The 19,842-nt window shown below is 44.2% G+C and overlaps 1 protein-coding gene and 1 long non-coding RNA gene across 5 annotated transcripts in view; one reads left to right on the forward strand and one right to left on the reverse strand.

Moving 5' to 3' along the window:
• LOC130154685 (uncharacterized) overlaps positions 1 to 6,993 on the forward strand; it is a 118,578-nt gene extending 111,585 nt beyond the window's left edge. Inside the window, exons 4-7 of the long non-coding RNA XR_008823822.1 lie at positions 2,276 to 2,351; positions 4,025 to 4,160; positions 5,040 to 6,251; positions 6,869 to 6,993. This is a non-coding gene — a long non-coding RNA (uncharacterized LOC130154685). The remainder of the gene's footprint in view (positions 1 to 2,275; positions 2,352 to 4,024; positions 4,161 to 5,039; positions 6,252 to 6,868) is intronic.
• A 3,413-nt stretch (positions 6,994 to 10,406) lies between these two features.
• The window catches only part of TNC (tenascin C), a 72,284-nt gene continuing 62,848 nt past the window's right edge, over positions 10,407 to 19,842 (reverse strand). For all 4 annotated transcript variants that reach the window (XM_056350983.1, XM_056350985.1, XM_056350984.1 and 1 more), the window contains 8 exons: positions 19,599 to 19,742; positions 18,586 to 18,716; positions 17,477 to 17,609; positions 15,529 to 15,680; positions 14,524 to 14,620; positions 13,675 to 13,836; positions 12,227 to 12,390; positions 10,407 to 11,724 (listed from right to left, as the gene is read on the reverse strand). In XM_056350983.1, the coding sequence (XP_056206958.1) occupies positions 11,614 to 11,724; positions 12,227 to 12,390; positions 13,675 to 13,836; positions 14,524 to 14,620; positions 15,529 to 15,680; positions 17,477 to 17,609; positions 18,586 to 18,716; positions 19,599 to 19,742 (1,094 nt within the window). In that variant the 3' untranslated portion in view covers positions 10,407 to 11,613. The remainder of the gene's footprint in view (positions 11,725 to 12,226; positions 12,391 to 13,674; positions 13,837 to 14,523; positions 14,621 to 15,528; positions 15,681 to 17,476; positions 17,610 to 18,585; positions 18,717 to 19,598; positions 19,743 to 19,842) is intronic.

A 19,842-nucleotide genomic window follows, 5' to 3' on the forward strand; every position in this document is an offset into this window, starting at 1 on the left:
CAGCCTCCATCTGTGTGCTGAGCTCATCCCGATCCCTGTGCCTCGAGGAGGAGGGAGATGAGGACAAGAGCAGGCGCTTGCATGGTTGAGGCAATGGTGGTGGCAGTCGAGGGAAGAAGGTGATGATGCTTTTGGCTTTGGCAGTGATTTGCTCTATGTATTGAACTGGGCATTTTCTGCCCCTGTGCTTGGGCTTTTGAAACCGATAACATGGAAATCCCTGGCGTGAGGAGATCTCTTGTGGGACTGATGCCTCTTGGTGTGTTTGAGACATTCCAATAGAAAGTGTTTTCTAGTAGATTTCTTTATGAGGATTAAAAATTAGTGTAAGAAGAAGAAAGATTAGGAAAATATTTGAAGTACAGAATGGCAGTAAGTAGCTCTTATTTTTCACTCTTCCCACGTGTCGCTGGTGAACACGTCTATCTGGCTATGCTTTTTTTTGCAATTATATAAGCAAAGACATAAGGAAAGCTTTCTTCCATAAGTGTTCACCTAAGAAGAAAGCAAGAAAGTTATAGAATCAGTGGTAGTAGATGATTAATGAACCAAACCATCTCTCTTCCCCCAACCACAGCACCACACAATGGGTTTTCACTTTCTCCCAATGGCCTTCAAAACATCCTCATCCTGAGGAGCAGGTTGTTTTGAGCTGATATTTCTGTACCTCAGCCTAGAGAAAGGCACTGGGGTCTCAGAAGGGAAGGCACGTCTATATGATCACTGGTATACCTCTTTCTTGATGGATAGGTGGGAAGCATTGAAACACCGATGTTTCTTAAGCTAGAACATATAAAGCTTCTCTTGAAAGGACAATGACGTGAAAAATTATCTCATGACTCTTACAAGGACTGACTGTGTAGCCTTCAACTTAGTAAATTAGAAATAACACCAGTGCCATTTATTGCTTTACGTTCAACTAGAACCAATGTAAGCGGTGAAAGAAGAGCTGCCAGATGTGAAAATTGGCCAAAAATGATCAGATTTGGACAATATCTCTTGGTTTGCTGCTTTCTGAAGTCCAGCTTGATAAACTCCATATTAATTTTCTGAGCACCTTCAGCCCTCACTGGGAGTCAAAACAAGGTCCTGCAGCTAAGGCTGGCTGGAGAAGGTGGAGACGAAGGTTACCAAAGTCACGAGTGGTCGCACTGGCTGACACGAGAGACCTTTCTGCCCAACTTGGACCTACCTACACAGGTTGTAGGCTTAAGGCTGTCAACAGCTTTAAACCATTAAAAAAGGCAAGAGGCCACCAGGGAAACTTAAAAATAGGGTGCCAAGAGTGCACTAATGGCTGCTTGCATATACACATGGTTCAAAGGGATGTATGTTTGCAGTAACTTCATTAAAATAAGCTGCAGTAATTTGAGGGGAGGAATTTTCCTTTCCAGTGAAGTCCGTCTGGCAGTTTACCCACAAGTGGTCAAACACAGCAACGTCTTTGGGGCTGTGGTGCCAACTCACAGTATTGCTAAGGTGCAAAACTTTTGTTAGAAACAGAAGGGGCGGTGGATTTTTTTTTTTTTGTTAAAAGTGTTTGTTTTCTGTGCTTTATTTTTTTCCAGGAAGAGATAGACGAATCTCAGAACTGATGCACTCCAAACTCTTAAATGCTGGCACTGCTTATTAGCTGCTTGCTCAGTGGAGAATATTCTTCCTTATATAGGCCTTTCAGAAACTAGGTCAGAGGATTAACATGAACACTGGCTGCTAAAAATCCTCTTTGACAGCCTGCCTTCCTTTATCATTTTTTTCACTTTGCTCATTGCAGACACCAACACCTTCCAGCTTCTCTATCGATTTCTCCAGGGGTGAGCTGTGCTGACCACCAAAGGTAGCTCCACTCCCCACCACTGCTGCACACCCTTGGCCAGCTGGCCTCTTCGACATTTTTGACCCCCAGGATCAGCTGTCTTCCCTGGAAGGAGAGGTTGTTTTTCAAAGAAATGTGGCGGTGCCACACCAGCCTAGGCGTTCAGTTGATTTGTCAGTGGAAAAACATCTGAACACAGCTGCCCTGGTGTGCTACAGGATGGGTACTCAGGATACGCTGCCTACGTTTTCCAAAGGTCCTATTCTGAGAAGAGGGGAGCTCTGCTAAGTACCAGGCAGGGTGCCAGACGTTTACCCAACAGTCCCCCTAAAAGGCTACATCTTCTCAATTGGAGATTCTAGGAAGGCCTGCCTGGCAAATAACAATAATAGTCACTGACGCTTTCTGTGAAATGTTTGCACTGAACCGTAAAACTCCACAGAATATTCTTGTTTTTAGATGCTGTTGCTAACTCTGAAGGATCACACACGATACATTTGTGCTGATGGGACATTTCTTGCCATGCTGTTTACAGGTGAGAGATAACATCTTTCTGTAAGACATATGTATGGAGATATATATTTATATATTAAAAATACATACACCCACACATATTCACACATGCACAAGACTTTAAAACTATCATGATACACCCACTTGTCTGATGCAGAAGTGATTTTCTAGCAGGAACAGCACATGCCATTATCATATATCCACTCTTAATCTGATTCCTAATTTGTATGCACATGCATACCTATTTTAGGACTAAGCTCAGGACTAAAGTAAGATTCTCAGTGAGGATTTTAAAATCTCTAGATGACCTCTTAGCAAGGGGATCTTTGTTCCAGAAATGCTAAGTGCAGTACAGCCCTCCAAAATCTGCTGTACCTTCAGGACTTTGAGATTCTGACAACCTGGGAGGGAGCAAGGCTCCTGCAGTACGTTCTGGTTTTGCATCTAATCATGCAGCCTTCAACTAAAAAATAAAGTAGCTGATGTTTCTTTGGCCACTAACGTATGCAAAGCTCAGAGATCTTTTGCTACAGAAACCTTAAACTCTCATCATGTGTTGTTTTCTTTGCAGTTGGAATGAAAGTCACTTGTCAGCTATGTGTATCCTTTCTTCTCTTTCTTCTCCAGATCCAGGTCTAGCAAAGTGTACACGAGTTGTCCACTCGCCATTTGGGCACTCCCTGTTCAGACAGCTGAGCATGCCGATGATTTTCTTCCTTGCTCTATTCTAACTCCAGGCAGTCCATTGGTTGCTGTTGCCTTTGTGATGGAGTCGAGGGGATAACCTTATTTTTTACTGCCTCTTGTTTAGATGAGAAGTAGGTCTGTTGTCCCAGAGGTGCCGTGTGTCTCCTTTTTTGCTGTACTGTAAAGTCCCCTGGGCATCCACCTAGGTAACACCATCAGGTGATGTTTGTTCAGTGCTCAGCCAAGAAGGAGAAAGCAGATGTCTCCAGAATTCAGTGTTTTGCAAAGCCTCCCAAATCAATGCTTTATTGAGGTGGGAAGTTTGATGAGAGTTGCCCAACTGCAATAAGGAGAAACGTTCTAAAGGCACAGATTGTTAAAATCCTTCCCTGGGAGAAGCAAAAGTTTCCAGCTAGGCTCATTAAAGCTAGCTGTACACTTTGATTACCTGCTCAGGCCTTCGGCAGATGAAACAAGGTCTGATCTGGGATTATTCCCTCCTAGGATAGAGTCATATCTTTGGTTTTTCTTTTTTTCTGTAATGTACTTTAAGGCATATACATAAGCGAACGAACTGATTGCTACAGAAAACAGAGAACCCCTACTTAAAAACGCACTATAACAAGAAATATAAACATGCTTTTTTCACATCCTAACAGAGGATTGGAAGGGGGTATCCATCAAAATGTTTTGGCATGTTAGTGATTTCTGCTTGCGTGTAGTGTGGGGCTGGTGGGACTCAGCAGCCATAGGCAGTTGCTGTCAGCTCACCAAGGCTGATGCTCAGAGCCTGTTACCTGCTGCCACCTGTGAAACCTCAGTGGTTTCTGCTCGCCTGCTGAGCTGCCAGAAATGCTGACATTTATGCTGAGCTGGCAGAATTTTAGGGCCTCTATACCAGTGATGCTCCCAGCTTTGCAATGTTATATATATATATATATTTATATATATATAAATATAATGTGTTTGTGTGTGTGCATGCTGTTCATGTGTACTCTCCCTCTTTAGCCCCAGAGCGGTGGGGAATGGAGTGACATCCTGCTGGCACCGCTCACACGTGGTGTTCCCCAGGGCTCAGCGCCGGGGCCAGTCCTGTTTAGTACCTTTATCAGTGATCTGGATGAGTGAACCAAGTGCACCATCAGTAAGTGTTCGTGGATAACACCAAGTGGGGGGGGAGCACTGACCTGCTGGAGGGCAGGGGGCTGCCGAGGGACCTGGGCAGGTTGGGCTGATGGGCTGAGGCCACTTGTATGAGGTTCAACAAGGCTCAGTGCTGGGTTCTGCACTTGGGTCACAAAAACCCCACACATTTTTTTTCTTTTTTTTTTTTTTTTTGTTTATCTCAGCCAGTTACACTTCTTGGCTCTGTCATAAGGGACTTGAAACACCTCTGTGGGGACTACTTCAAAATTTCCCTTCAAAACGTTTGTCTAGGGAAGATAGGTTTGTTTATTTTTTTTTTGTTTTGGCTAAGTATCTTCTCTGCAAGGAGCATCCTATTTACCTGGAAACCTAGAACAGCTTGTTAATAAAAAAGTCCCAACTCTTCCTAAAGCTAAGACTTTTAGAATTGGTTTGATGAAAAAGTGGAAATTATCTCGGAGAATAAATCTGAATGGTTGGGCCCATTGGTGACATAGCCAAGAATTTTTGCTTCCACTTGGGCAAGAAACAGCCCTTTTCACATTATTTCTCTTCTTCTCTTTCTTTGCCAGCTACGGAAATAGAAGGACAAGGCACTAAAGTAAAGTAAAAGTAAAGAGGCAGGGGAAGGGTGGGGAGGAAATGAGCACATGGAGTCCTGAAAGTAGACTCAGTTTAAGCAGTGGCCAAAATTTCAGGTTAGCTCCTGGTTTTAAACTTTTCTGCACAACTATAAAGAAGGGGGATGCCTGAAACAAAAGGAGCCACAACAGCGGCAGTGAAAGGGGTTGTCTGTACTGAAACCATCCGTGTGTTGGTTTTTTCCCTCCTAATCTGTCAATCTATCTTTGTCTTTTTCTCTCTTTCCTCTTTGCAGCATATAATTTACAGTAAAAACACAGGAAGCTGAATGATTTCCTCTGAGGAAAGTACCTGACAAAGAGGTGAACGAGTGAAGTCACCAGGCCCTTTGACTTCATCGTTACCCATGGCTCCTCAGTGGTTTCAGACAGAGACGCTATCTTGCAGAGACACCTTTGAAGTGGTTTTGCCAGATCATGGCAGGTGGGAGGCACACAAGGCCTGAGTTTTTCCCTGTGGCAATCCAAGCACGGGGAGTCCTGAGCTTGTGAATAACAGCAGCTATTATTTACGTTGCATGTTGCACACCAAAAAAAAACCCTCTCAACCATTAACAGGCTGTGACCAGAGGTTGTTCTGCACACAGTGCATGGGCTTCAGAGGTTCCTTGCTTATCCAGAGGCTGGGCAGTTTGAGGCTGACTCCTGGGGGCTGCAGTGGGGGACCCAGGCAGGGGGAGGCAGCCTGCAAGCTCCTGTCCCTACGGCACAGCCAGGGCTGCCGTTTGAAGTCCATCTCCTCCATCCCTCTCTGCAGTCTTCTGAGAAGCCAAGTTGGAGAAGCAAAACACCAGCACTAAGGAATGGGACTTGGACCTCCTGTGTTGCAAGGTCCCTTTGAAAAGCTCAGCCCAAACTTTTGCGGTTTCAGACGTCCTGAAGCGGCATTTTTACCCGAAAAAAATGTATCTTCAATGTAACTTAAAAGGGCACAAGTGAGTAACACTTCAGATATCATCTCAATGAGACCATGAGTTCCCCACACTTTAAAAGTGACTAAAACTCAAGTGGGTTTTTCAGTGTGCATGTGACTAAATGCAGGAGTAGAAAGGTTGAGAGACAGACAGAGATTGTAAACTTGGGAGAACATCACCCTCTTTGTTTGACTGTAATGCAATAACCTCCTCTTTTTTTCTTCTCCAACTCCTACTACCTCCAGAAAACCTTCCTTTAAATTGCAGATGTGTTGAAATGATTGCATGTGCTTATATTTTCCTGCTCCATCCTCCACTTGGGATGTCGTTTACACTGCAAAATGAAATAGAACTGATTCATTTTGCAGAAGGAACATGATTGATACAAGCCCGGATGGAGACTCATTCTCAGCTCTGTGGAAATTCCTCACCAAGGTTGCTAGTCAAGTGAAAACCTCTTCACTGTGGAGTCATCAGGGTTGTGTTGCTACTCCTAAACTTCTTGGGCTGGAGCCAGAAAAAGCTTGTGAGCAGGTAAGAATGACCCAGAAAACCAGAACTGTTCTTACATCATCTTTTTTTTTTTTTTTTTTAATGAGAACTGTCTCTCTCACCTAAACCAGCTGCTTCTTCACGGCAAAGATGTCATGTTATTCTCTAGACTGAAGGTCTGATGAAGGTGCGTTCCTTTACAGCGAGGCTGTCAGCCTTCCAAGAGCAAAGATCATATGTGCAGCTTTTGCTGATATTTGTTTGCAGTCTCCTGGTGACAAACTGCACCTTGTTTAGCCAGACAAACATATGTTGTACTCACACAAAACTGCTACGGCATGACAGGCTGAGATTTCTTTACCTGGTGAGGGTCCCAGGAAATACCCAAGAAAAAGGCATATGAACAAAGACTACAGTCAAGAGGGTTTCTGAGCAGATTTTTTTCAAAGAAAATGGTAAGGCAATCCTGAACAGGGGATATCCCCACCTGGAGCTCTAAAGCTGTTGAAGGGTTCATGTCTTCTGTTTTGTTTTTATTTTTACATAGATTCCCCCCACACACACTCCCCATAAAATACGTTTTATGATTTTGCCTGATGTCCAGATCCTATATTTGTAAATTTATATGAAGGTGCCTCGTATCTGCTCATTACTTCCAGTCTGCCTGTAGCTCCTGATGAATTGCAGAGAAGAACAGCAACCAGCCAAGCATTGTCTCAGCAATCCCAGCTGTATTCCATAGGTCTGTGTCATCTTGTCCACATTCCTGGAAGGCAGAAGTACGACGTGGCAAGGTGCCTATCAGGCTAATGCCACCACCTTGACATTTTCTGGGTGGAGGATCAAGCTGCTGCTTATTGATGATGGCTAAACATCTCTGTTCAGCTTTCCCTGCTGCTAATCAAGGTCTGACAGAGAAGGTTCATTAGGTTAAGCACCAAGAATGCTAAGAAGAACAAGAAGAAGAGGGGGTAAAAAAAAAGAAGAAAAAAAGTACTGTTCCTGCAGAGTGACAGCCCTCAGAGTTAATGTGGCAGCTGTGAGAAGGTTTACCAAGGCTGCAGTGTTGGATTCAGGTAGTGAAGACTGAGACCAAATGGGTAGCTGGGGCAGCCACTGGATCACTCTATACTCAGATTCCTAGTTTTACACGCTCTTCAACCCCCAGTTATGCCCAACTCCTCTTAAAGCAAAGCAAGTAAAACTTTTCTGTAATTTTGAATGAAGTTATTTGTATGTAATTTTTGTAATTTTGTTGAAGTGACATCCTTGTACAGGAAAGACGGGAAATAGAAGGTGTCTTCTGTTATAAATCACTGCAATAGTTTGGGCTACTTATTCACTAATGTTGGCTCAGGCAAGATGCTCTGGTTTTGTGGTTATATTTAGCCCAGCAACAGGTGAGATCAATTCCCTTGATCAATGAACAGAATGGAAGAGCATCAGGAGAAGAGGTAAGGCAGCTGAACTCAGAGATGGTGCAGCAGAGGAGGGTGCTCTCCTGGGGTCAAACTGGGCCAACATCAAGGTCTCACTCTGGTTGAGGCAGATGGAGGAATCTGAAGTATCTATCATCTCCCACATCAAACTGGAGTGCTCTAGCCACTCTGTCAGTGTGGCTAAAAACTCATGCCTGGATTCAGAAAAACCCCATCATTTAGCAGTCCAAGTCCTAAAAAAAGCCAGAGGATTTAATAACCTAAAAGCTGCCATCAACTTAAGCCTCAGTCCCCAAAAATTATCTGTCCAGCTGTATTTGCCCAGCTGGCCTGAAGCGCTCACCTCACCCGTACTTAAATCCCAGTCTGAGATCTTGCTAGGACTGCAGGATGAATCGAGGTGTCTGCAGGGCTGGGCACACACATTGACTGAAGGAGGCAGAATAGGTACAGTGGCACTGGAAAAGATGCTTTCCATCTACACGTCTCAAAAATACCCCTTATGGATACAAACAACGCCATAGATCCCACTCATTTCCCCAAACACCTCCTTCATTGCCTTTGAGACCTCGGATCTTGCTGTCTAAATATTCCTGAAGCCCTTCCTCTCCTGCCCCCTGTGAGGCTCCTAAACTGCTTCATCCCGTTAACTATTAACACCAGCACTAAGGTGGTTTATGTTTTTTTAAGTTGACAAACTAACCAGACAGCAATTTGGTCTGCCCTTGTCAGGTTTATAAATAAATTTCAGAACTGGGGGTGTTTTAAAGCTAATCTCACAAATGACAACCAGGAAAGGGGGGAGAGAAATAGCAGAAAGCGAATATCCCTGACAGTGGCCCGCAGCAGAGCTGCTTGGTACCAAATCAAGCCCGTGTCAGCTCTGAAGGGTGCTTTGGCACGTGTTCCTTCAAGGATTTGCCAGTTTCTCTCTCACAGTAGTAATGATGAAAAATACCAGGCAGGGCATCTGTCAGTGAGTAATTACAGGCAAGATCATCTTTCTGCTGTGCAGTGTTTGTGTCATTTCTGGAGTGAGGTACAAATACGAGCCCGTCTCCAGCAGCCCTCTTTGGATCTGCCAAGCTAAATGACATCACAACCAGATACAGACAGCTTTGGGATGTTCCTAGAAATGAGAAAATAATTTCATAAATGTCATTTCTTTCTCTGAATGTCTGCAAACAGACTGCAAGATCTTTCAAGTCCCCAGTTATACAGATTTAGTGCCATTTCCTAATAACTTGAAAAGCATCTTGAGAGTAGAGCATATTTCTTCATTATTGGATTTGCTGTCTTTTATACTGCCAATCATTTGCTCTGAAAAACACCAAAGAGGGGCTATTAATTAGAGAATAAATTGAATAGAGTGCTGCAGCTCACATCCTTGCTAGCACTCCGGAAGGTCAAAAGAGGCTTGTGATCCCTGTGCAAAACATACAGGATTCACTAGTATAACTTCAACTGAGGGGCAAGGGTGGGAGAGAAAGAAATTAAAGGTACATGGAATAACGTTGATGAAGGAAGTTCCTCTTTGACATGTGCTTTTGCTGTGACCTAGTTCCTGCAAGCCCAAAATAAACTTTTCCCCACAGCTGCCCTTGTGAAGTTCCTGCTGTGTGGCCACAGGGTGATGCTTTACTCCATGCAGTTAGTTTTCCTAACCAAGACCACTGCTGCTGAGGCACCACCACCAGCTAGGAAGCTCGGAGTGCTGGAGAAGACAGCAGTGAAGAATGGCAGCACCTGGACCGATGCTGGGTACCTGCAGGATTTCCAAGCTCTGCCACAGGGCAGGCATAGCCCAGGACAGACGGACTCCGTGTGCCATCTGCCGGTACCTGGGCTTAAAGCAGATGAAGGGAGTGGGCAGCGGTGCCAGGAGATGCTGGAATAGAAACAGTGTGAAGAGAAGACCTCCAATAGTTTTTACTAATTTTGTTAGGAATGTCTCCCACTTCCCCTGCCAGGCATTGCCTGTTCCCAGACGGTAAACCCTCTGCACCATCCCTGCATTCTCTTAGTCTGTGGTCCTAAAGTCTGCCTAGCCATAGGTAGCTGTGGCTGTCTGAGATGGTTCCTGGGAGATGAGTTACAGGTATCCACAGAAATTAGACATTTCTGAGTTGTAGTTGCTGAGACGGATTACTAGCAAAGCATAGCACACAGGTTTTGATGCTCTTGTCTGCAGCACCTTCTGTGTCCCCATTCAGCTATTGCTGTGTCCTGGGGCTCTCTCCCAGTAAAGCTGGTCCCAGTGCACACCCTAGCACTGGGGCGCCCCACCAGGCTCTCCCCTCTGTGGCGATGCCAAAGTTTCAGTCAAGACCATGAACAAGACAGCCCTGGGACATAACCATTCCCGAGGGCTAACGCTCAGCTAAAGCTCAGAAATGCAATAATCAAAGGATTACAATAAAAAATAATGACAATTGTAAAAGGAAAAAAAATTAGGAAGGTGGGACCTGAGGGTGAAGACAAGTAATGCTCTCCTTCCTTCCTTTCCTCCCTCCTGATTTGGAAGCTTTTCAGTGATGTTTCCAATGCACACACACTTTTTACACCCTGTTTCAAAGCAACAATATCCAACCTTACCCAGGAACTAGCACTTCATGGTAAGTCTTACTCAGAGCTGATCACATCCACTCTGACTGAAAGTATCTTCTTTCCCAGCCACTTCCAGCGAGCACCAAGGAGGAGACAGAAACACTTGTCTTGTTTGAAAAGTACAGCCTTGAAACAGGGCAGAGAGACTGGATTAAAACAAAAGATCTTTTATTGCCTTCAGCTGAAGAGTATGATACAGAGGAACTACACATAGGTTTCATTCTTATTAAAAAAGAGAGCCCTTTATTTACACAAGTGTTCAAAGCTGCCCATGGTACCTAACAACAACTCTGTATTTGTATTCTTCTGTTAGTTATTCCCACCTAGATGGAGCAAGCGCTGGTCAGTAACACTTAGAAAAAACATGTAGGAAGCTTTTGGGCAGGAGAAAAAAGAAAAGAAATATGTTCTAAAAGAAACCAGATCCTTAGGGGCATTTCACTGTTACAGACCCAGCAGAATACTTACAGCTAGTCACTGACACAAGGAACAGTTTTCGTATGGGCTCAGCAGCCTAATCATTCTCAGCCTTTCTTTTGCTTCCCCATCTAAGGTAACATACCCTGGACATGCACAAACTCAACATGTATGAAAAAAGGTAGAAATTTATTTTAAAGTAATTGTGCTTTTATTTATAAAAAAAAAATTTACAATCAGACACTGTCCTGCTGTGTTTCCGAAAGCATGGTTCTCTTAAAAATGACAAAAACCTTAGCTTATTATTATTATCATTATTATTATTACTTTTTCATTATATTAATAATATTAATCTTATGTTTAAGTTTAAAACATACTGCTTTCCCCTTCCCATCCCCTCCTTCTCTGTGGTACTTGATATATATAAAAAAAGGCTTTCCGACGACCAATGAATTTCAATTATAGCTAATAATAATAATAATAATAATGATAATGATAATGATAATTAATCATACAAATTTCTGTGTGTAAAATATGGCTGGTTCTAGAACAAACTACCAATGTACAAAACTGTTCTCCCTCCCTTACCCCGGGTGACCCAAAAGATAGTCAAACTGCGGAAGAAACTTGTCCCAGAGGCTTTCTGAGAAAACAAAAATCAATGAAACAACATACAACCCTTGAGATTGTTGTCTTTGGTGTGGAGGACATTACTGGTGGGCAGCTGGAGCTGCTCTGCTAAAAACACTGGGACGCTTAAGGCTTATTGTTTGCGCTGCTGCAGAAGCCTCTGTCGGGCCACGGGTCACCGATGCTTTGGTACGACTACCAGCTCCTCACATCCCACCACCCCAGTGATGCCAGAGGTTCTCCCCACACCCCCACTCTATTTCCCTCCCCCCCATCACCCTGCCCATAGCCCCTTCGCCACCACTCAGGCTTTACGCTCGCTTTCGCCTGCCTTCCAGATTTCGGAAGCTGGAGGGTCTCAGCTTCATCTCTGCAAACTGGATGGAATATTCGTGGCCCTTCCAGTGGAACCAGTTAACACCCTGCCAAGACAAAGATGAAGTGTGGGAGGTCACACATTCCCTTTTCCTTTTGTCAGCTTTCACTGCTTTTGTTTCAGATGTCGGGCTGGTTTATAATTTGAGAACAGAACACGGCAAAGGAGCAGGGCTTGGGGAGGCACGGGGCATGGGGTGCTGGCACGCGTGACCTGTACGAGCAAACCCACACAATTTCCCCTGGAGCTGTCACCCTGCCCGGCTTTCATGCCATGATGGTTTGCTTCACATGTTGAAAACTACAATTGTTCCCTGCACGCTTGGGATATTCCTTTGGAAAATCATACAAAACGATCAAATTTTCACCAGCTGACATTAAATTCTTGTTTTGTGAGCAACTGTCCATATCTTTCCCTATGATCCTTTGGTCTGGAGGGTGGGCTTGGCTGGTGCTCTTATGTCCGGGTAGCTGAACCACCAGACAGACCCATAATTCCAACTCCCCTTCTTCTCATGCATTATGGAAGCCTTCAAACGCCAAACTCACCTGACTGTGGCTGTTGTCACCGTATCTGCCCATCAGATTGACTCGGTGACAATTCTTGTACCAGAAGGCACCCTTGTATGACAAAGCACAGTTGGTGATGGCAGAATCGTTGTCCTTGTCAAAGGTGGAGAAGGACCTTCCGTTATGGTATGTCATGGAGTCACCTGAATGGGGGAGACAAAAGAAAGAGCAAGGTCAGTGATTTGCCTGGTTTAAATCACATAGGAGTGACCGTTCTACAGAAAATGTTTGGACCATGCCATGCACCATCTGTGAAGCCTGACTGTGTATCTATGTTTTTAAAAATTGACTTGTTTTAATACAGAAGGAAGTGACAATTTTTATTGTTGGAAGCAAGTAAAAATATTTTCCCAGGTGGTCTCTAATCCCCAATTTATTAAGTGTATTTTTATGCAGCTCAATTTTTCTGCATTTTGTGCTGAAAGCTGGATCTTGGCCCTGTACAGAAGGCAGTGTGAACAAAGCAGGTCCAGAGACCTCCGCAAGGAGTGAATCAAGACCAAAGGAGTCTCCACACTTCCCTGGCCCATGCAGTAAAGCCACCCATCTTCTTTAGCTGGAAACACAGACAGAGAGATGGCTGCCTAGCACTGACCTCCCACTCCCAGGGGCCAGGTGCCCATTTACAGGTGGGTGCAAGAGGACCAGCCTTGGGTGTACGCCTGAGGCAGAGCTCCCATTCATGCCTTACTATCTACGTTGCTCCATCCATTAATCCTCAGCCTGGATGCTTAGGAAAAGGTAGTAGTAGAATTGAATCCTACTAACTATAGCAGCTACTACTGCTCTGCACCAGTGTGTTTGCCTCAAATAGACATTAATTCTACTACTGCTGCATATTCTTTGTCTGTAACCCTATAGACTGTGCATAAAGTTCATGTGATGGTCACAGGGCAGAGTCCATACATACACATCTCTGTGGTCTTTTTTTATGCACCTAGCAGCAAAATCTCTTTTCAAGACATCCTCTGGAGCTGGATTTATCTTTTAATCCTGTGAAGCCCTGATGAGGACTCACTAAGTGCTGCAGGGTTTGCCCCAGTGTAATTACAAAAGGCAGATGATTTGTTCAGCAAAATTAAAAATCATGTTATAGCAGGACTCTGCCGCATATTCGGCTGAGAAGACACGAGGCTGTGCCAAGCTATTCTTAGCTGTATAAATGACAGCCAAGCATCAGCCAAATGAGTTATATGGCTGTTTAATACACTTGTTTATATTCTGTCATAAGCATGCCATAAAATGTGGCACCTAAATGATTGGAAGATTTAAAATGGAAACATAAAATATATTGATATGTTTATATTTTCAAACACCTAACGTATAAGAGGTACCTGCTGTGACACTGATCTGCAACATTCACAGTTATCTTGAGTCAACTGGGAGGAAACTGCAAATCAGAAGCAAAAAAAAAGCTTTCATCTCACCTGCTGTGCCACTGTACCCATCCACTCTTAGCCGGTATCTGCTCTTTGAGTCTCCAACGCTGAACCTGTCATAGACAGCATAAGCTGTCTCACCTTTGTCCCGCAGATCCACACGCAGCTCGTACTGGCCCTGAGAAGTGATTTTGTGGAGGTTCTCCAGGCCTGTGGATGTAAATGAACAATTCATTTGTCTCCCCGTGTTTATTTCTCTACCGTCACATTATCCCATAAAGAGGGTCATACTGGCCTGTATAGATACAACAGGGCATACAGACTGGTGAGGGAAGTGAGCTATTTCAGCTGTTAGCACAACAGCAAACAGCTAAACCCAGGCTGGCTGGGAGACCTCTTCCCTTCAAACCACGGCACAAGGTAGCCCGTTGGGAAAAGCAATCAAAGTTGTGCTGTGTGATCATCGCTGCTTTTCATTTTACAACCAAATAAAATGTAGCACAATCTTTGAAAAAAATTGCTTTTTCCTTCTCTTTTCCCCACTTTGCTTCATTCAGTCATACGCCTGTGTTGCTGCGGGTGTTCTGGAAGTACAGGCAGAAGGTTTGCTGTTGCTTCTCAGGCTGCCTTCTGACTCTCTACGGAGCCCCAGTGAGCACTGGTATGCTATGTTTGGTGACCCAAGAAATGTGACAGCTGTGACCTGCAGCTGTGGGGACTGGCTTGGACCTGGCAGTTCCAGTCTCCCTCACATGCTCTCCTCAGCCTCCCTCAGCCAGGTTACCGTCCCCTTTACAAATATCCTTGCCAGCTAAGCGGAGGCTTCCAAGAGGCTCCTAATCTTTTGGGCTGCCCTTCATCTTTTCTTTTTAAGAAAGACAAATTCTTGACACTTACCTATCCAGAATTCATCCTGAGGATCTCCAAACCCAGCCACATAAGACTTCCAGTTCTTGTAGAAATCCTCCTTTCCGTTTTGACGCCTCAGGAACACCTACAACCATGGCCACAAGCAGCGTCACCGACAGAGTGCCTTGGGCAGAAAGGGCACTAGTGATGTGGCTTTGCCAAACGCAGAGCCTGGCGTCACTGCTGCCCTGCCTTTACCACCCGGAGCAGCTGCTGGGTTGTACCACGACTGCTGAATGCTCCCTGCTGGCTTGGAGTGTCTAGTTTCTCTGTTGGGTACCCAGGCTCATTCCCTGCACGATGCTCTCTGCTTTTTTAACAGCCTCTTGCACTTCTCCATTTCTCAGCCAAGACTTTTTACATCCCTCAGTCCCCTAGCCATGCATTTCTCCAGCTCCTTCTTTTCTTTCTGTGCCCTGGGTCCCTCTGGCATGTCCAAATTCGAGGCTGTCAGTGCAGAGAGCTGGTGAGTTTATTGCCATTCATTTGTTGTCCAGGTGGGATGTGTCCCTTGCCGGGCTCACCACCATGCCCCGTGGCTGCTGAACACCTGATTTTTCTGGCCTGTGATTAAATCTCCTTCACTGTCTTTCTCATCCAAATAGTCAGTCCACCCTCCTCTCACCTAATTAGCTATTTAGAAGGTGTGTATCTGATCTAAGATGGTAATTTCAGCATCCCCTATAGCCAATGGAGAGAGATCAGTGCTTTTCCTAGGTGCTGAAACCACTGATGTGACCCATCCTTTGGATGGTCTCTCTCCTCTCCTCCAGCTCCCCCCTCCACCTACAGAAAGAGCTGGTAAGCTTGTTCTAGACACCTAGGTGTCCTACCTGAGATAAAATTCCCCAAATTTACAGCCAAGTCATCCCTACTCTGATAAGAGAGCACTATGAGGGATGCTGTAGGTGAACAGGGATGGGATGTGCTAACCCTGCCCTTAGTACAGGCAGATACACGTAAGGGTGGTGGTGGGCTCTCCCCCTTACTCACAATCCAGCCGCCGCCGTCCTCGCCCATGTCGCAGAAGACTTGCAGAGGCTGAGCCTTGTCCCCGTTCAAGTAAATTGTGTAGATCCCAGAGGTGGTTTCTCCATTCAGGAGAGCCTGGGAGCAATCTTTGGGGTAAGGATAGAGAAGACCAGCTGCACACACACAAAAAGAGAAAAAAGTCCTTAAGAAATCAGCAGTTACAAGGAATTTGTTGAATATAGATGACTCACGAAAATCTGTTTGGGGTCAATGGCACAGCCAAGTACATAGTGCAGGAACGGGGTTGTAATTGCTATCCTACATGTAGAAGATTCACAGTAAACAGCAGATGATGTAAATTTTTCTTTTGAATATGCTTTTGCACATCTGTCTACACTTTTTAAGTGCTGTGAATGCCGCCTAACTACTCCCTGCTATGATGGGAATGCATCCGCCAGCTAAATACTGAAATGGCATGAGCTGTGTTCACAGCAACTTTTGGGTAAAACCAAACCTACCAAACCCTGATAATGTCATAGAAAAAGGAGGGGGAAATACAAAGACAGGATTACAATGAAAAATAAAAAGATTGGTAGTATTTTGCCAGCAAGTACAATATTAAATATGTTACAAAACTTTCAAAAAACAAAGCAAACACTAACAGTTGAAACTACAGGGAAATGTCATTAAGCATTTCTTTCTAACAAGCTAATAGCATCATTCCAGTCAGAACAATTTCTAACCCCCTAAAAAGCTTTTCTTTTTACTTTTTAAATTCACTCAGGCTATTAACTTTTCAGTCAATGGTCCAATTAAGTGAAGTTCTAGGTGTGCCTGTTGGAGAGTTTGAACTGTGGCTGTTCACGGGGTGGTTGTTGCTCCCTTTCCAGAGTGCTGGCCATCCCTGCCGCTGCCTCAGCTACAGAATTTGCATCAGCTCCTGGATTCGGAGGAAAGTAGCTCTCTCCCTCTAACTTAACAGCACACAAATGCATGTTTCGAGTTGAGGCCAGGCTTAAGCATCTGCCTGAATGCGGCTGACACCCTGTTTGTATGGGCAAAGGCACCCCGTTAAGTCCCTGCTTGCGGTCAGTTTCCCAACTGTTGCTTAAATACACCCAGGTTTAATTCTCCAATATCTGGTTGTGGTTTTGTTGCCTGGTGGTAGAGTTTATCCTGCTCTGCACAAGGAGTGACTGTGAGCAGGGTCGGGGATGTGTCGCTTTCATCAGCACTTCTGTGAGCCCTTGGGCTGACGGTCCAAGTGACAGAAGGGACAATGGGAACGGCTGAAGGTCCTGCTGGTTCTAAAAGGCTGGAAACCATGGAAAGTGAGACAAACAACAGGTGAGGTTTCACAGTTAATACTGAACAACTTTTTCTTTTAACGTCAGCTGTGAAGTGACCTTCAGAGAACCCAATCTACTCTTGCATTCTGCTCACTGGAGAGCTGTCCTCTTAGAGCTGGAACAAATGCTGTGTGGCTTTATGAAAACTGATCTCAGAAAGAGTAGAAAACAGCCTGTCCAGAAATGCATCTCCTTGGACCACTGAACTGGTTTGTGTATGTGTGTGTATGTGGTTTGCTTCATTTCAACTTCAAATGCTGATTTGTTTTAAGCACTTGCTATGCGTCAATACAGAGGTCAATCAGGGTGTCAGCTGGGATTTTAAAGAGCAATGTTCCTTTCCAAATTTTACGCGGGAAAGATAGGATGTTTCATCAGAGAGAGGACTAGAGACGTAATGTGGATGGATATAAAGAAAATAATTTCATCCTGCCAGTCTGGTGAAAGCAGGTGACACTGCAGCTCAGGGGGAACAGGGACTTTTGCACTGACACTACAAGCAAAATGAAGCACATACTGACAGTTGGAGTAAAAATCTTCTATGAGATCTGTGCCTGCTCTGCCCTGAGAGCAGTAACTTATATGTTCCTTCAGCTGTGCGTGTGCTCTAAAGGCCTTACTTGTGGTGAAAAGAGTCTGGATTGTTTTGCTCTTCAGGGATCCGCTCAGCGCCTGGAGTTTCACCGTGTACTGAGTAGATGGGCTCAGCTCCGTGAGGCTGTAAGAAGTTGTCTCGGGGTTTAGGATGACTTCCTGTGGAGAGGAGAAATAATACAGGTAAACCTCAGTGAGCAAATCATAATGACCAGAACTGTTATTTATTTTAGTTTGTCACATTATTTTTTTGTGGTAATTATTTATGGTATTTTTAACGATCTAAATTATTTAATACAAAACTTCTATTCCTCTAAGATTTTTATTAAGCAAACTTCCTTTAGAAGTTCGAGAAAAGTTGCCTGGAAATGAATGTTTACCATCATAATGTATAAATTGTGTGATATAAAAGCAAGTTAGCATAAAAGTTTACATGCCCTAAACATACCCATTGTATAGATTTGTTTGTGAAACTCATAAAAAATCAAGAATAATCACCCTTTAGGACAAGGAAATATACTGCAGTCTTCCAAAGGCTGCTTTTCTGTAACTTTAAAGGACTGGTTTTCAGTATGCTTAGGGGATTCACCTTCTTGAAACTCAAAACCCTTTCTGATGTACCAGGCTGGACATCCAAAATTATTTGCAATTTTTTGCTGGGATTTACCTCATTTAAGCAACCAGTGTAATCTAGTTATTTAGGAACATAATAAAATTATTGGGGAGCAAGAGGCACTTTCCAAGGAGATCCATCCTGCCTTAGACACCTCCCTTGCAGAGGGGTGCGTTCTCCTGAGTTTGGAAAGGGGAATCCCATTTTTTGAGGTGTCTGAGTTTATCCTATGGTACAGGTTTGGAATGAGGGAAAACGGCTGCTTGTGCTTTTATCCATATTGTGGAGAGATGACGGTTGAAATTCTGGCTGCAATTGAGCTTGTTTCAGGCTGTGATATAGGAAAGTACTTACTCAGGTTTGGAATGCATTTGTGTTCAAGCAGGCACTGAAACAGGCACTTTGTATTTTACCGTGTTTATCTTAAGGCGTATGATTCTGTTCCATTGCTGGATGCTTCAGAGCATCTCTGCTGCCCAGTTCTGAGGCACAGCCCTTCTGGTTTTGTTACAAGTGCTCTACCTTGACTCTGCCATCAACGGACTCGTAGATCAGGAGATAACCAGTGACAGGAGCACGAGGAGGCCTCCAAGTCAACACAGCTGTTTCTGACTGAACCTCAGTGGCACTTAAATCTCTTGGAGCATCCAGTCCTGATGGAGACAAAGGATCAATTAAAATCACATCTATATGAAGTTTAGTACTCAGGCTATCTTTATGGACAGTATATTAAAACAGGAAAGCAAACATTTTCTCCCCAGAAATTTGAAATTGAAAAATATTACAACCTACATTTTGTAATCAAACAGTAATTTTCCCATTGGAAGTTTTGAAATAAAGGTATTTACTTTATCTAAGTCTAAGTATTGGCTTGTGTCAGGCACTTTATAAGCAGTTGCATCAAAATGTCTTTTGAAACAAAATTGTGCCTTTCATTGTTTCACACAAGAAGAGGGATTGGTATTTATATATTCCCAGGAAGAAAATCTTTGGTTTCAATGACACCTCTTTTGGACAGGAAAATTTTTCATACTTGGTCTGGCTACAGCTTCCCTTCTTCACTGTAATTATAACATGGAATTTGTAAGACTTGGCTCTTGGCTCCTTTGCCCTGGGACAAGCCAAGTAACAGTGAGGAAAACAAGAAATGTCCATGATTTCATTGATGCTCCTGGAAAGCCCTAAGTATGAAACTAGCTGGATACCTTCAGCATTGGTATTTCAGCATCAGCCCCAAAGAAGAGCTCTTGCTCCTGCTTTGTTTGAGAATCTGTAGAAATGGTGACAGAAAACCACCTTCTGGATCAGTCACGCCAGCCTTCCACCTGAGAAAAGTTGGTGCAAATGCTACCCAAATTCAGGTTTCTACTAAAAAAAGCACAACGTGCTGGGTCTCTTGCTGGTATTAGAGAAACGTAAGCCAGGAGGGACTAAAAGAGATGGCAGCTCTCCCCTGCAGTGAGGTGGGACATAGCACCGGTAGTAAACTGAGTGGAGAGGGTTGCTCTCCCCTGCAGTGAGGTGGGACATAGCACCTGTAGTAAACTGAGTGGAGAGGGTTTCACTCTTCTGTGTGTCCTTCAGCGCATGGATACTCAGCGTATACTCAGTTGCAGGTCGAAGGCCCTTCAGGTCATACTCCACAGTGTTTCCTGATACCATCTGGGTAACTTCTGGTTCTAAGAAGAAAACACAAAACAGAACAGATCCCAGCATTATTCAGACATGTCATGATGTACTCAACTTCACACTCCACTCAGTGATTTTTTAATTTTATTT

The sequence above is a fragment of the Falco biarmicus genome, chromosome 9 (assembly GCF_023638135.1).
Source record: "Falco biarmicus isolate bFalBia1 chromosome 9, bFalBia1.pri, whole genome shotgun sequence".
In the NCBI taxonomy this organism is placed as follows: Eukaryota; Metazoa; Chordata; class Aves; order Falconiformes; family Falconidae; genus Falco; species Falco biarmicus.